Raw genomic sequence first — 15,838 nt, 5'->3', positions numbered from 1 at the left:
GACGAGGAGGACTGTGCGGCGGTGGTAGTGGTGTTGCTGGTGGTGGTGGTGGCGGTGCTGCTGCTGCTGCTGCTGGCGGCGGTGGCGACTGGGAGAGCGCGCGACGGTGGCGGCGTTACCGTTCGGAAAATCGACGACGGCTCGAGGCTTCTAGAGGAACACGGGGCGCCGTAGAGGCGGCCGGAGGAATTGCTGGACGACTCGCTGTCGGGGTGCCGCGGGACGACGCGATTACCGTACTGCACTTGCGGAGAGAAATCGTACGTACCTCGGCGAGCTAACGATAGTGGAGGAGGTGCATTAGTTAGCCGCTCTCTCTCTCGTGGTGCTCGCGCGTTATATTGGGCGCCGCCGATCGCCGCTACGACGATCCGAAGAGAGAGAGAGAGAGAGAAAGAAAAAGCAAAAAGACGGCTGGAAGCGCGGCGAGCTGCCGATTGTCGCTTGCTTCACGCTTGGCTCTCTTCGTTGTTTATGCGGGTACCAGACCGCGCCATCGTCGGGAAACGCCACGAAGGCGATTCCCACGGCGACCTCGCGGCCTGTCGCGCTCTCCCACGAGCAGCGGAGGAGCGTGCCGACGCGAGATTCTCTCGCCGCCGATGCCGACCGTGTCCCGACACTTGGCAACGCGCATCGTGGGTCCGCGCGCGTACACACGCATACGCGACACACGCATGCCTATCTATCTACTCGCGTTGACCACCTACGCGCACGAGACTGTGCACCACGGGGGCATACATACACGTAGGCACGGAGAGATGTACGTGCATGAACGATATATACGCGTTCTCTCTCTCTCTCTCTCTCCCTTTCGTCTCTCGGCTTTCCCCTCCATTCTCTCTCTCTCTCTCTCTCTCGCGGTGTGGCGAGTTGTCAACGCTGTCAACTCGTAGCCGATCCGTTCATAGGACGGGAAAAAAAGATTATCGATCACCGCCTGGACGTTCGCCAGGACACTCGCTCGGTTCGTCGCGCGATAGTCAGCGCGTTTCGCACCGCACGGCGGAAACTGGGTGGGAGCCGAGGCTCTCCCGATGTGGTGTATGCGGGATGCTAACGATGTTGCCGCGAGATGATTCTCTCGTTAGCGCCTCGGCCCCGCGGCACTAGCGTGAGATGCGGCGCGAACGCTCGTATCTGAGTTAGCGCCGAGACCGGGTATTTGGATCAGAGCTCGAACGATACGTGTACGGTATTCTCCGTCATTACATTGGCCTCGGATTGAAATTTGTGCTGCAAATCGTATCTCGGGTTCGTTGCCAATCGTATCTCTTTCTCTCTCTCTCTCTCTCTCTCTCTCTCTCTCTTTTTTTTCAAGCTGCTGCTTGAACTCTCGGAGTGATCTTTAGCAGAGATCAGACTGAACAAACAGAATTTCAGTATTCTCTCGATGATTCTCAGCATTCAGTTCCGATGAAAGACCGATGCATCTCGAAAAGTGGAACTTGAAGGTGGCACGAAAATATAAGGAGTAGGCTTGTTTCTCGGTTAATCTCAGGCAGATCTTGCTTTGACCCAAGAGAGTCCTTCAGATGTCCTTCGTCCGAGTATTTCGTGCATTTGTATGGGTAAAGCTAATCTTTTGTCTCACGTTTCTTTACAGAGCTTTGCATAAACAATGGCAGCGCTACCTAGGAGGATTATTAAAGAAACTCAAAGATTAATGCAAGAACCAGTTCCTGGTATCAGTGCTGTGCCGGACGATACAAATGCTAGATATTTTCACGTAATAGTAACGGGACCTGAGGACTCGCCGTTCGAAGGTGGACTGTTTAAGCTGGAGTTGTTCCTACCAGAGGATTATCCAATGTCCGCACCTAAAGTTAGGTTCATTACAAAAATATATCATCCAAATATAGACAGGTAAATAAAAACGAAAACTGTGATCTACTTTGATCGTCCAAATATGCACAAGAGATTTACTCTTCTGAGTAACCTTTGGCATCTGTTGCGCGACGCTCAGTCGTGAAAACATGCATATACAGGGTGTTCCAGCACAAGGAAAATACCCGACCATCTTCATTTCTAATGATATCAGAAATGCTTAGAGCACAATTTGAATGGTTTTGAAGGAGGAATATCGTGGAAGGCAAATTTCTTTTAGTCATCTAAACATTTTTCGAATCATTAAAAACAAAGGAGATATTTGGGTCTTCTCTTTACGCCGGAACACCCTGTTTAACCCCCGACAAACACGCTTCTTTTTTCTAATCAATCAATTATTAATTAGACTGTAGATAACTATGAGAAAGAAATTCGCGTACATTCGCACAGAATACACGATACACGATTAAGACGGAAGCAAGAGATAATCGATTGCGTATCGCTGAATATCGCCGGATACAAATGAAATCGAATCTTCTAGATTGGGCAGGATCTGCCTGGACATTCTGAAGGACAAGTGGAGCCCGGCTCTTCAAATCAGAACAGTCTTGCTATCCATACAGGCGCTTCTGAGCGCGCCGAATCCTGACGATCCTTTGGCGAACGATGTAGCTGAACTTTGGAAGGTCAACGAAAGCGAAGCGATACGCAATGCCAAAGAATGGACTCGGAGATACGCTATGGACAACTGATCTCAGCCTTTACAGATCGCCTACGACGCGAAGCGCCGTTATTCCTACCTGTCCCAGACTTCTGATCACCTTACCCGCACCAACTGCGTATCCCGCACCTGTGTCCACAATTTTGCTATAAAAATAATAAAAGTTTTGTAAGAGTAAAACAGAATGGATATTTTCTATATCGTGGGGAGTACACAAAGCACCGTTGGATTTTATTCAACCGCTCATTGAGAAACTTCGGAGAATGTCGGCGAATGGACGCGATATATACATATATGTATATATATGTATCGATGAATTATGTTACAATTTAAGTTCCAAGTTACATTAAGCGACGAAGGTATTGTGTAACGTACGATTCGTATTCAATATATTGCTGCGGAATCTTTCGTGCAATTTATAATTTATACTTTTTTCTATTTCTAGTGTATTGTCTCTAGTAGTGGAGTTGAACAGCTTACGCGTTCTGAGATATGAAATTCTTTTTCTTTAATGAAAAAAATTATATATATATATATTATACAATATAAAAATTATATATATATATATATATATAATACACACACACACACACACACACACATATGCCAACTGGTTGTCTGTCCGATACATCGTAGACTTAAGTATTCTTGCATACTTTAGAATAGAGAATGGATATAAAAGCGATCGTTATAAAAAAATTACATGGGTAAAATAACTGTTATTTATCACAAATGTCATAGGTAATATATATTAAAAAAAAGAAGTTATGGAAAAAAGGACCCCCTCGCAGTCTGTGTAAACTCAAAGGTCTTCTAACGTCTACGGTCTTTCTCGCGAGGTGTAGGGAATATATCACCACGAGGATTTGATTTCCAAAGTGTAATAATGCCATAATAAGAAGCATTCGAATAATTGGCTTTGCTCACATAAGATGGATTGTAAGTGAATACGAATCTTCCATTATTATGTTAATGATAATTGCCAAACGATTACTTAATGTGTAAATACAAATAAGAAAGAAAAGAATAGAACGGTCCTCTATTGCGTGTCGCAATAAGCAAGTTCTATTAAAAGATACGAGTATGTGTAATAATAAATTTCCGCGTAAGAAAAATCGAATCCGATATATATAATTATGGTTTTACGACGATTATTTACATATATAGAGAGCACCGTGTGTGAAATATATAGTAACTTATGTATACATAAATATTTTCCATGTGATCAGATCAATGATCACGCGACACAACGGAATCGAACGAACGGAAAGAAATAGCTAAATTTACAGATATCGTACATTGTGTAATTAAATAGGAAGGTAATGAAGAGTCTCGGCGACGCCAGAGGAAGTACATATATCGGCGATAGGAATGTTTGATATATTCTCATCACGGGTCTGTTGGCTCGATGAACTACGGGAGAATAATAATGTCAATGCAACAAAGCTAATGAGAGAAAGAGAGAGAGAGAGACACATACAACCAGTTAGTATATAAAAAAAAGCGAAGATGTGTTACGAATCACCTTTGAATATAATTATTACGACAATTCGGGAGGTTCTGTAATTCAAGGACACTGGGATCGGTTAAAACAATTGTAGATAATCTGCAATAATAAAGAGATTATTATTAAGAGTTTGGGATATAAGAGTGATCATTCTATTGTATGTATACGCGTCATCGCATCAATACGAAGAGGATTATCCGAAAGCTATTGCGAAGTGAGCTATTAGCGCGCATGAATTCTGTTCTGATAATAATTATTTAAGACTTCGAAAGAGTTAAATGCCAAATGATGAACGTTACATTAGGTATCGCTGGTTAAGGAAATATTTGGAGTGTTAAATTTGATAGGTGATGGTTGGAGATTTCTTCTGAGAAGGCTATACGCACTTCTGAAGTTCTGCATGAATATTTATCTATGCATTAACTATATCCAGTAATTTCTACGCAGTTTAATATATTCAATATTAATAAAGTTATAAATAATTTTGTTAGCGCTGAACGCGAAATGTTGATTGACACGATCCCGGACGTTGTGGGCTTTTGACACCAAAACGGCAAAAAATTATTAAACTGTAAACTTGTAACTATCGTCCCTACTACGATGAAATCAATATTTTCTAATATTTGGATTTTTTGAGGGCTCCCAAAGCTGAAAAAAACCGGCCAAAAGTCGATTTTTCTCTCAAGTTGTGGCATTTTATCAGAAATCAGTTTTTATTCTCCATTGTGGTAAGGATGACAGACAAAAGTTTATGGTTTAATCATTTTTTCGCCGTTTTGATTTCAGAAGCCTATAACCGGTTAGCAGATTGACGTCAGAGGACGTTATATTGACGGCAATATGACATCTCTAACGTCGATATGACGCCCTTTGACGTCACTGTGCTACATGCGGGTCATCTGGAATCGTGTCAACCGTGCAAACAAAACTTTCAACGCTATACAAAATTGTTTAAAACTTTATTAATATTGACAGATTAATTAATATTGAAGATAATAATGAGTATTCTGTTCTATGTATATAGTTAAAACATAGATAAATATATTTATGCAAAACTTCAGAATTGTATAACTTAGCTTTTCAAAAGAAATTTCTAAAAATCACGTTTCAAATGAGAGTTCATCCTCAAGTGCACGTTATTTTCTTCTCCTACCTATGTCCGCCTTAGCCATGTTCATATCGGAGGATTTTTACAGGAACGATATCGACGTGTGTTATCGATTTAAAATAAATAAAATTTCACCTAACGCGTCGCCGAGTCCACGAAATAGATTGCTAGAGCCAGTAACTGGTACCGATAAAATACTAATTAAAAAAATAACCGATATCGATTTCCGTGACGCGCGATGTAGCATACACGCGGGTTTTATCGATACTTGATCGCATTTCCGTTCCATTGTTTTTCGAAGAGAAAAAAATGAAAACGAACTGCGACGTCCTTGTTAACATTGACTGGTTCGGTACTAAAAAGAACAACAAAGCTAGGAAATTTTCCAAGAAAAACTTGTCGGCGCTTTTATTCTCATTTCGCTCGTTATTAATAGTCCGGATAATTTTAGTCCGCTTTTATATCGGCGCCATGCGACGTATACATGTATACTTCACTTCGCTTCGCATGTCACGCGAAACACGTATTGAGGAAACGAAGTCTTTTGAAAAAAAAAAAAAAAAAAGCGAAAGAGGGAAAAGAGCCGTATCTCTGGAACGTGAACGTTGCGCGCGCCCTCGCCGTCGTGGAAGAAGACAAAACTGCGTTTGAATTCAAAATTACATTTTATTGTATCTTAATATGGACTAGCATATACCATATACACATTCAATAGCTCACTTATAATTTATAACTTATTATACACTCACAAACATTGATAAAGACAGTCATGATATCTTGTAGCATGTCTCATGACTGGTGAAGCTACAGCGCAAGCTCTATATATGTGTAAGATATAATTAATTTTATTTTTTATGAATGTGTAGGGTATTGTATCTGTGTGTGTGTGTGTGTATGCGTACGCGCACGCGTGTATGTAAATGTCCGTATGGTTGGGTCTCGATTATTTCATTAACGACTCTGACTGCAATTTTGAGTCTATCATTCATACTGACTTTGCACGATCATCATTCCTCATATTTCCATAAGGCTTAACAATGTAAAGTGTATATATATATATATACCTCGTTATTAACCAAATATATTCTACAAATCAGGCATAATCAGTATTGCCTTTGTCGAAGAGTGAGCGTGATACAAGTATCTTACAACGTTCCGAAGTAATTAATCGACGAAAGTTCCTCGGCTTAATCGCGTGCACATTTAGATTCAAACGAAACGAGAAATCTCCTCGCTTCTCCTCCTCCTCGCGTCAATTGGCATAACTTATTCATTACATAATAATCGTAGAAAAACTAGAAAAGCGAATTAAAAAGATTTGCACGAAGAGAGAATATCGATGGAATATCGGAACAGTTAATTCGTGGAAAGAAAAAAAAGAACGGATCTAATGTGCATTTATTAATTGATATATACTCATAATTATCTTGATAAGCCACTTACTTCAGTAACCGTTTCATTTTGTTTCTATGAATTGTTCGAAACGAGAAGTCTACTTAAAATCATTCGGGACAATGAATGATGCGTAATAAATGGCGGCTTAACAATGCTATTGCGCTTCGCTTTGAACGAACACATATATAATGAAATAATGACCACGCAAGGCCAGATTGACAGTACAAGTTGCAGATGTTATCATTTAAAATGTGGCTAGACACATTCAGTCAGGGTGGCTTGCGATGGCTGAGAGTATTAACTTACTTTTGTATATATATATATATATATATATATATATACTTTTTATTTATATTTTCTTATATATTTATATATACATATACACGTAAGTATGTATATATAAATACACGGTCGTCTTATATTCTTAGCGTAATGACTAGATAAGTTTCAGCCACCCAATATATAACATCTTGTTTGATCCCATATATTATATTTCATACCGCTCTTGTTGCTCGCCGAATATATGGTTAAAATTTCTATGCCAAAATTCATTGTCCTATAACGTATGTGATCCGTGATTTAACTCCTTAGATCCTGGTGTGTATGTGTGTGACCTCCAGCGAAGGATAATACTTTCTTGCGCGTATTCGCTTAGATTACAATTTTTTTGTCCGTAAAGAACGAAGTAGTCGCCCACCACGATGATATATCCGGTTTCTCTCCCCCCATGATATGCAATATCGTAATATGCTGCTTCGCTATATCTCTTTCTTTCTCTCTCCCTTCAGCGAAGAAGTAATAGAATTATCGTAGATACATTGTACATGTACATATATATCTCTCTCTGTCTCCCGGGACATTTCCCACGTAACCATCCTCCACGGGGCTCTCCTTCTCCTCTTCGTCGTGCGAAAGATCGATTTCCGGGCCCTCCTTTGCACGCTCTTACATTAACCGAGTAATTATATAGACAATGAGAAATTTGTATATACACACACGCACTCTCTCTGGTTACCCTCCCCGCCCTTCCCGAGAATCGTTCCGTACGAAATGTCGCGTCTATCTATATGGCAAATCAGAGATCCCCTCCGAGGATATTGGCGACCGGAAAGAAAAAACAAATGGCTTGAACTCTGGAAACTCATGTCTGTCGCGTCGACACGACGGGAAGGTGTTCGTTTTCGCGCCTTCCATACCTGCGCGAGATCGAACACCGGCTTCGCGATTCGACCTCACAGCTCGAAATCAGCGGCTCGTCGAAACAAGTCTGAGTTATTTCTCGTGTTTCTTCTCGTTTCTCTTTTGCTTTATACGATATATATTATGACACTGTATGAACACATATAAATCCTATTACACTTATGCGTCTGAACGTTACCAGAAGCGAAGACAACGCAAGCTCAAATTTCTCGCAAATCAGAATAATACGCCGCATATTCTCGTTTCTTTCTCCTCCGCCTCTTCCTTTTTTTCGCACGTTCCCAGACAGAATCTGTGTGTAACTTTCCAGTCGTCGGAAAAAACTATGCATACCCCCCACCCGTCCTTCCCGTCCTTACGCCTTATTACTTAATGTACTTTGGCATTGAAATTTTATCAGACATCAGGAATCTCGAAATTTGTATCATCGCACACTTCTTGATATTTGAAGCAGAATAGCTCGAAGGTGAGAAATCTTCAGCAAAAATAGATAAAACTTAGATTATTATGGCATATAGTACTTATATAGAAGAGGACGTTCCTTTTCCCTTTTCTTTCGCTCTCTCTCTGTTTTTTTTTATTTCTCTCTAGCGTTACGATTCTCGTGACGTTACGCGATTCCTGAAATGAGTAATTTATCTTATTCTTCCGTTACACGTGGAGGCGAGTCAGTCTGTGTATTTTCGAAGGTATTTTTCTTTCCACTGACGGGGGTTACAAGTCGGGAGCGGCTAGATCTGTCACTTTGCATGCCTATGCAGCGAAGCCACATCGCGTCGAGTACAATTTACATATTTCACATCATACACGGTGAGAGTGAAGACTTAGCGAGCCGATAGAGATTAGACAAGCATCTACAAGCCTTTCTACAAGCCCTTCTCAATAGTCGCTAAAGCTACTCCGACGAATTTGCGAAGGCTCTCCTACAAGTGCACCCGCGAGAAACGGGCGAATCGAGCGGGACTTCACCTGGCAAGATCGAGAGTCCCGCTGATCGAGGACTTCACACCGCTCTCTTCTCTCGATTTCGCCGATTTCCCGCGGAGAATTCTCGCGAAAGCAGACGGGGCTAAGCGGGATCGCTCGAGGGTGGTACTACTATTTGCCGAACCGAGACGGGCACCGCTTCGCAGTGGCCTCTGGGAAGATTTCAAGAGAGAGACGAGAGAGAGAGAGAGAGAGAGAGAGAGAGCGAGCGTTCACCGTCCGAAGAGACGGGTTTCGCGAAGTATTTGCTGCAAATTTGGTCGGTGGCGTATCGGGAACGGATTGCGTAGTAGTGACGGCAGAACAGCGGCGAAAATCGAGCAAGATCCGTCGTTTCGAGAGCACTTGATCGCGTCTGAATGAAATTACACGGCAATAATTATCCCATCGCTGGATTCAGAGCTCGTCCGAACGAATCTGCCTTCCAAGAGCCGCCGACTGCTAATGTTTCTGGTCTGTTCTTTTCAGCCGGTTCGGCTAATTCGCCATTCGCTAACTCGTTGGGTGAACGATGAGTAGAAGAGACTCGCCGGCACGATTCGGCTCGTTAAAGCGGCTGAGTTTTGAACGGCTCACGCTGAGAATTTCGAATTTCAAGCGTCACCTCTCTCTCTCTCTCTCTCTCTCTCTCTCTCTTTCTCTTTCTCTCTCTCTCTCTCTCTCTCTCTCTCTCTCTCTCGTACGATATTCTACGCGCACGTGGAATTTTTCGCTGAAGCAAGCGAGGATGGTGCGGCCAGGCTTTTCTTTTTTCCCTTCTAAAATATCAAAAGGAGAACGTGTAGTCTAAGACATGCGTTTAGAATATCTGTGGCCGCGAATGCGACCTTACATCTACGAAGTCTAGGATCTTTCAGATACACAGCCATTTCTCAACATTCATCAACGTGTGACCGAGAGCAAACGAATGATCGACGAGAACTCGTCGAGAACAGGAGAGTGGTCGACCGCCGTTCGTGAGGAGCGAGGGAGGTCGGAGAATCGCCTCGAATCTTTGAGACGGATCAAGCACGAGAGACGACGTCTCTTCTTACACTCTCACACCTCCTCTTCGTGCTCCTCACGAAAGGCAGCTTGTTGGTAAGCGTGTCGCGTAGGGACCTTGAGAAGCGTCGCTTGGAGGAATATCATGGCGGTGCGCTACGTACTAGCTTCGTTTCCGTTATACAGCCGAGTATCAATACGTCATAGAACAGCCTCGATCAAGCGGTATGTAGGCATACAAGATCTGCTCAGTGGCATTTCCGTCTCGATAAACACGCGGGATTATCGGACGGAAATCCCGCCACATGAGTCATCTCTGAATGCATATACATATATATATATATATATATATATATCTATATTATCGCAAAAGGAATTTATCTACTCGTTTGAAGAAAAAAAAAAAAAAAACGTTTCCCTTCCTTCTTTCTTCCTTCCTCTGTCTATCTCTCGCATTATAGAACATTGTGACCGCGCGCTCTTCTATATAATTACTACGGCATTTATCACGAGACCTCACGCGCTCCGAAGTTCTCTCTCTACGTTAGATAGTAATTTTAGTACAAATTAATACATCCACCGGCACCGCGCGCGCGCCGCGAGCACGCATTCGTCGGCCTTAAAGATAAAAAAGATTAAATAAACGCTTTTAGCTTAAAGTGTCCCCCCACGATAGAAGGAGATCCTCTTCTCTCTCTCTCTCTCTTTTTTTTCCTTTTTTTTTTTATAAATATTACTACGTCATTAACTATGTAATATACAGTTCAGCCCCCTGCCGCTCCAGCCGTTGGTAAAGAGCTTTTGTGCTATTTATAATCATGTGCAACTGCATCACCTGCATCGCCTATCATCTTCCTTGGCGCGAGTATAATGTGATTCTCTGTAACATCCGGTTTACTGGCTGTCGCGAGCGAGAGTGTATCTCTGCCTCTCGCTCGATCGGCATGATTACGAACGGGCCCACAACGCAAGACCAAATTCGCGGTGGTTAACAACGATCGTGGGTGCTTCGCACGATTTGGCAACGAGAGAGATATATAGAGAGATCAAACGTCGCGTGTGTTTACGTATGTGGGATATACGTTGGGGGAAGGGGAGGAAAAAGGCGCTCGCTAAATTTGGAAAATTTATGTCCGTGTTATAGAGAATCTCATTAGTTGATACTATGTGTATATATATACACACACATATATATATATATATATACGGACATATATATACACATATATATGTATTTATATATATTTATATATATAGATCTCTTACAGTAATCAATAATTATATAAATTATGCTTGAGTAAATATTTAGTAACGTTTCTGCGACGTACCTATTTTACGTAGTCTCGTTTACTAAGCAGGAGCTGGTGAACGTACGAATTGTCTTCCATAAGAATCGAAACACAAAGCGACTTTTTGCATTGAATAACCTGTACAGTAAAGATAGCGGATAATATGGTAGTGGATGGCGGATGTATTGTCTGTTCACTACGCATCAGCCAGGCAACTGAACGCTTTTATATGTACACCGGAGACTCCTGGCCGGTTAACAGCCTAAACATCGACGTGGGCATCGTTTTCATCAAAATCTAAAAAACAAACAATCACACCATACTGTGTATATACATGTACATATGTATATACATACATATATATATATATATATATATATATATATGCAGCAGAAAAAATGTTATATATATATATATATAATATATATATATATATAACATTTTTTCTGCTTCTCGCGAAGTCGAACCGGACAGAGAAGTCGATCGGAAAGTATCACGAGAGAGTGAGGACGATGAGGTGATGATGATAACAAGGAAAAAAGGAAGAAGAAGAAGAAGAGGAAGAGGAAGAAGAAGAAGAGGAAAAAGAAGAGAGAGCGTCCGCAGGACGCATTTTCTACATACCTCTCCCACCGATGTGGCCAGAAGATTAACAATCTTTTCGTGCGGTACAGCAACAACACTCTGATTATTGATTTCAATTATCCTATGTCCCACCCGCACGCCGCCCCGTTCGGCGATACCGCCTCTCAATAGACTACATATCACTCCGTTCTGTACACTAAATCCTAACTGATACTTGGTATCGGGTCTCTTGATTTTCACTTCAACAACGGGTGCGCACGGCACGACAGTCAGCTTGACGACCGTTTGATTCTTCGAATTCTTTATATAAGTCTGACACGTGGACAAAGGCAGGCCGACTAATGAGACACCATTAATCGCTATTATCTGATCGCCAATGTTAAGCTGTCCGCAACGTGCGGCGGCGCCGGCCGGCGCCAGATTCGCTATGACTACGGTTGGCAGCATCGAGCCCCATCCAGACTCAACGATCACGACCCCGAGAATCTCACCCTTCGCTTTCGGTACCACTACCTGCAAGTAGAACGACGCTGACTTCTGTGCTATGGTTACACAATAAGACAAAGAGTGTGTGCATGCAATCAACCCGGCGATTTGCACTTGCTGATCCAATTTACAGAGTCGACACGATGACACTAATAATAGTGAATAATTTACAAATTCGACACGACGACGTAACAATTGCGAAACGTCCAAATTCGGCCAAAAAAAAAACGGCCAAAATCTTTTTCTACGACTTGGAAACAAATATTTCAGGAGGAAGTTGTTCGGTTTCGGACGAGACATCCCCGGTGACAGCCGGATTTTTTATTGTGGTTCAAAAAAATTAGTTTTTTTCTTTCAGAATTTTGAAGACTTTTGCGGCACGTCATTCAATATTTTTAACCTCCTTAGGATAGAATGATTTTATAACATATTATGAAATATCGTATATATTGTTTTATTTTAATTCGAACGTAAAAAGCGTGGCTTCTGGCCCTGGTCTCCCCCCCTACTTGAAGAGTTCGGCCGCATTCATGGTTTCGACCACGGATTTGGGTGCTTCGTGAAGGTGTCTTCTGAATTTTGCAGCTAGAGAGGAATCGGGAGAGAGATCCCCGTTACGTGAGAATTTCGCGAAATCACATCGGGAGTTTACCTCTTTCTGCATCTCTTTCTTCGCGAACATCTGCAGCTCGTCGCCGAATATCTCCTGCGAATTGAGCACCTCCTGGTAGTCCATCTCCTTAACGAAACTATGGTCTTCTATCCCGTTTGCCTTTAGGAACTCCATGTAAGCTACTTGGAATGCTTGCCCGATACTTTGTGCTATGAATTGAGCCTCCTCACTCTCGAAAACGTGGCAAATCATCTTCGGAGTTCTGTTAATTTTCGGGACCTCCTCCATCTCGTGCGGCACGAAGCGCCGCCGCGCCATCAGCACCACCAGGTCGCCGATATCCGCTATGTACGAGATCGTGCGCAGAGCGTGATCCATCATGATCTCCTTCAGATCGGTGTTGAGCACCATGATCTTTTCCGTCGAGATGAACAGGTCCACCTCCGTGCTCGGCTGAGTGTCACCGTCCGGTGCCTGAACAAGCAGCGCAAAACGTTTCAGAAAATGCGGAAAGTCCTCAGGACTGTGGCACACAGGAAAACGCAAGCGGTAAGAACGACTTTCAATCGAACTCCGATCGAGCTAATCGGCGATTTAAAATCGCTGTCAGTCTCAAGTGTCACCTGCTCTACCTTGCTAATGCAACATTGCCATCCGGGTACAGCGGAACAAAAAAAATGAAATAGTGATTGCTTCTTAATAGAAAAGGTGAGAAAAAAAGTGACCTCTCAGACATCAAAGTAGTGATCAAGTGATATTTTGTGTCAAGTTCTGAGAGTAACCAAGGCCGTTTACGCAAAAGAATAACACTCATTCTTACCTCCCCAGATTTATCTTTGGATAATTTAAAATATAACATATTCTTTTCATAATACGATTTAAAAGTTCAGAATAAGGAAAGACCAAAGGCATGAATAATATAAATACACTTCGAAGCAGTTTTATTGAGAGAGACGGCAAAAATATATATAGAACGTCTGCATTTTGCAAATGTAATGGCAGCTCAGGAAAAAATGGCTATGATAGCCCGTTTTGGACGACAGTGAATTTTCCAGTGACCTGTCAAGAAAAAGTGACAATAGATGACTTAAGTGACTGGACTCGACCGGATAATAGCGCTACGAACATAGACAGAAATGATTCACTGTTCGATTATTGTCGAATGACAAGTTTAAAGTACCGCAAACTGGTTGACAATTCTTATTATCATTCATTGATCAGAGTTTGGTGAAAGTCATTCTAAGACCCTAAGAAGAAAACGTAAAACTATCCTGTTGAAATTCTCGACCGTGTGATCGAACGATCCGCTTATCGTTGAAGTTTCATAGCTCACATTTAATTTACGTCAGACTTAGCTTTCCTAAGCTTACTTCGGCTAAAGGGTTTGGCTTACGTTAAGCTCACGTTTTTCTCTGTGCCATTCGCTTAGCTCGCACTGATTTCGGGGGAGTATACGTACCAACGCCTGTCACGAGGAAGCAGCATGTGTGATAAAGTAGAGAGAACGAGTAATTAATTATAGACATTCGAGCCTTACAATTAAGTCGAACACATACAGCGCTTAATCCACTAATAAAGTAAGTAAGTAAGTAAATAAGTAACTGGTGCACGAACAAGTGTGAACGGTGTAAAGTTAAGCGTCATCAACGGCGCTGTCAAACCTGAGAGCTTGACAGATAACGGTCCGGCGAAATTCACCTGACCTCGGTTAAATTCGCAAGAGAGACAGAGACACAAAGAGAGAGAGAGAGAGAGAGAGAGAAAGAGAGAGAGAGAGAGAAAGAAAGAGAGATATATAGACTCTTTCACGTGGCTACCAATTTAACGAGGAGGATATATATGCGTGCGTCGTAAAATGCGATAACAAATATCTCGGTCTCGGTGATCGAAAAAAGTGCAATTACGGGGAGGGAGAGGGGGAGTAGATTGCGGTAAATTTAGCACCGGAGCAAAGTAAAGAACAAACGAACGTACGTCAAGGGCCGACGGGACGGCTGTGAGAGGTGAGTTGAGTCTTTTTTTCCTTTTTTCTTTTCATTACGCGTGTCTCGTCGGTCACTATATAAATCAATAATACAGAAGAGGGATGAAACGAACGACCGCACGAGCGACTGCTCTTTTCAGTTGAGTACGAAAGGGCAGTCAGTCGGTCGGTCGGCGGATTTACACAGCGACAAGGGGGCTTCAGGGGGAGCGGGGGGTGTAGAGGGGGTTGATGATGACCAGGGTAGGTGGGTGGTTGTTGTCTTGGGAAGATGAAGGGCAAGGCGGACCTTTATTTTCGTCACTGCCTCCTCCACCATGTGGTTCTTAAGGCGCTTACGCCGTTTACGTCCCCCTTCCTCTTCCACCTCCACCGACCCGAGAAACTGTAGTCTGAAAACGGTGGTGGGCCCCAAGCAGCCACTGATCGGGGCCAGTTTCGGCTGGGCCCCAAGCGACTCGGACTGGCCCCCACCAGAAGCGCTCCCTATTAGTTCTTCGCTCGAGTCGCACTCGTCCTCCTCTAGGCTTCCTTGCGAGGCAATGCTGCAGCGACCATACCCATGCTGCCCCCCATAGTTTAAGAGCGTTGCCTGCATCGGCACTGGCCCGTCCTTCCGTTATGCACGCGCCAAACAAACAAACAAACAAAGGCTCTGCTAGTCACACATCGCCACGCACCACCGACTGAACGAGAGGCAAAAGAGCCAATTGTTCATGAGAGAGACAGAGAGAGAGATAGATAGATAGATAGATAGATAGATAGATAGATAGATAGATAGATAGATAGAGAGAGAGAGAGAGAGAGAGAGAGAAAGAGTTCATGGCGCGCGAGAGACGCTGACGCGACTCGACATCTTTACTTTCCTTCTCCGCATTTTTTTTTTCTTTCTTTTCTTTTTTCCATTCTCCGTTTTTTTTTCTCTTCTCTTCTTTTCTTTCCTTTAATTTTCCTCGCTTCTATGCACGGTGTGTCATCACATGCTTGTGTGTCCTTCTAGATCGTAATATACCGAGTCGAAATCACTCATACTCGCACATACACGCACGCAAATACACATATACACACACAGATGCATACGTACGATTTCTGTCAATTAACACACACACACACACACACGCACACACACCACATACACTTTTCTTGAGTACG

At 42.8% G+C, this 15,838-nt stretch overlaps 2 protein-coding genes across 4 annotated transcripts in view; one reads left to right on the top strand and one right to left on the bottom strand.

Moving 5' to 3' along the window:
- The first annotated feature begins 41 nt into the window (after nt 1-41).
- Nucleotides 42-4,181, top strand: LOC106741217 (ubiquitin-conjugating enzyme E2 N). Of its 3 annotated transcripts, none has more exons than XM_014612996.1 (3): nt 42-260; nt 1,607-1,866; nt 2,369-4,181. In XM_014612996.1, exons 2-3 carry the CDS (start codon nt 1,622-1,624, stop codon nt 2,577-2,579), a joined length of 456 nt encoding a protein of 151 aa, XP_014468482.1. In that variant the 5' UTR covers nt 42-260; nt 1,607-1,621; the 3' UTR covers nt 2,580-4,181. The 3 variants fall into 3 exon arrangements, with proteins under 3 accessions (XP_014468482.1, XP_014468490.1, XP_014468498.1); XM_014613004.1 differs by lacking the exon at nt 42-260 and adding an exon at nt 857-1,254; XM_014613012.1 differs by lacking the exon at nt 42-260 and adding an exon at nt 1,345-1,474.
- Nucleotides 4,182-4,279: 98 nt separating this feature from the next.
- Nucleotides 4,280-15,838, bottom strand: part of LOC106741233 — a 63,974-nt gene continuing 52,415 nt past the window's right edge. The window contains exons 15-18 of the mRNA XM_014613024.1: nt 14,976-15,299; nt 12,742-13,176; nt 11,643-12,116; nt 4,280-11,315 (exon numbers count right to left, since the gene is read on the bottom strand). Coding sequence (XP_014468510.1) covers nt 11,244-11,315; nt 11,643-12,116; nt 12,742-13,176; nt 14,976-15,299 — 1,305 coding nt within the window. The 3' untranslated portion in view covers nt 4,280-11,243. The remainder of the gene's footprint in view (nt 11,316-11,642; nt 12,117-12,741; nt 13,177-14,975; nt 15,300-15,838) is intronic.

Source organism: Dinoponera quadriceps, unplaced genomic scaffold (genome assembly GCF_001313825.1).
Source record: "Dinoponera quadriceps isolate SergipeBrazil2010 unplaced genomic scaffold, ASM131382v1 scaffold71, whole genome shotgun sequence".
In the NCBI taxonomy this organism is placed as follows: Eukaryota; Metazoa; Arthropoda; class Insecta; order Hymenoptera; family Formicidae; genus Dinoponera; species Dinoponera quadriceps.
Note: the sequence above shows the minus strand (reverse complement) of the source record. Positions and strands in the feature narration are given on the sequence as shown.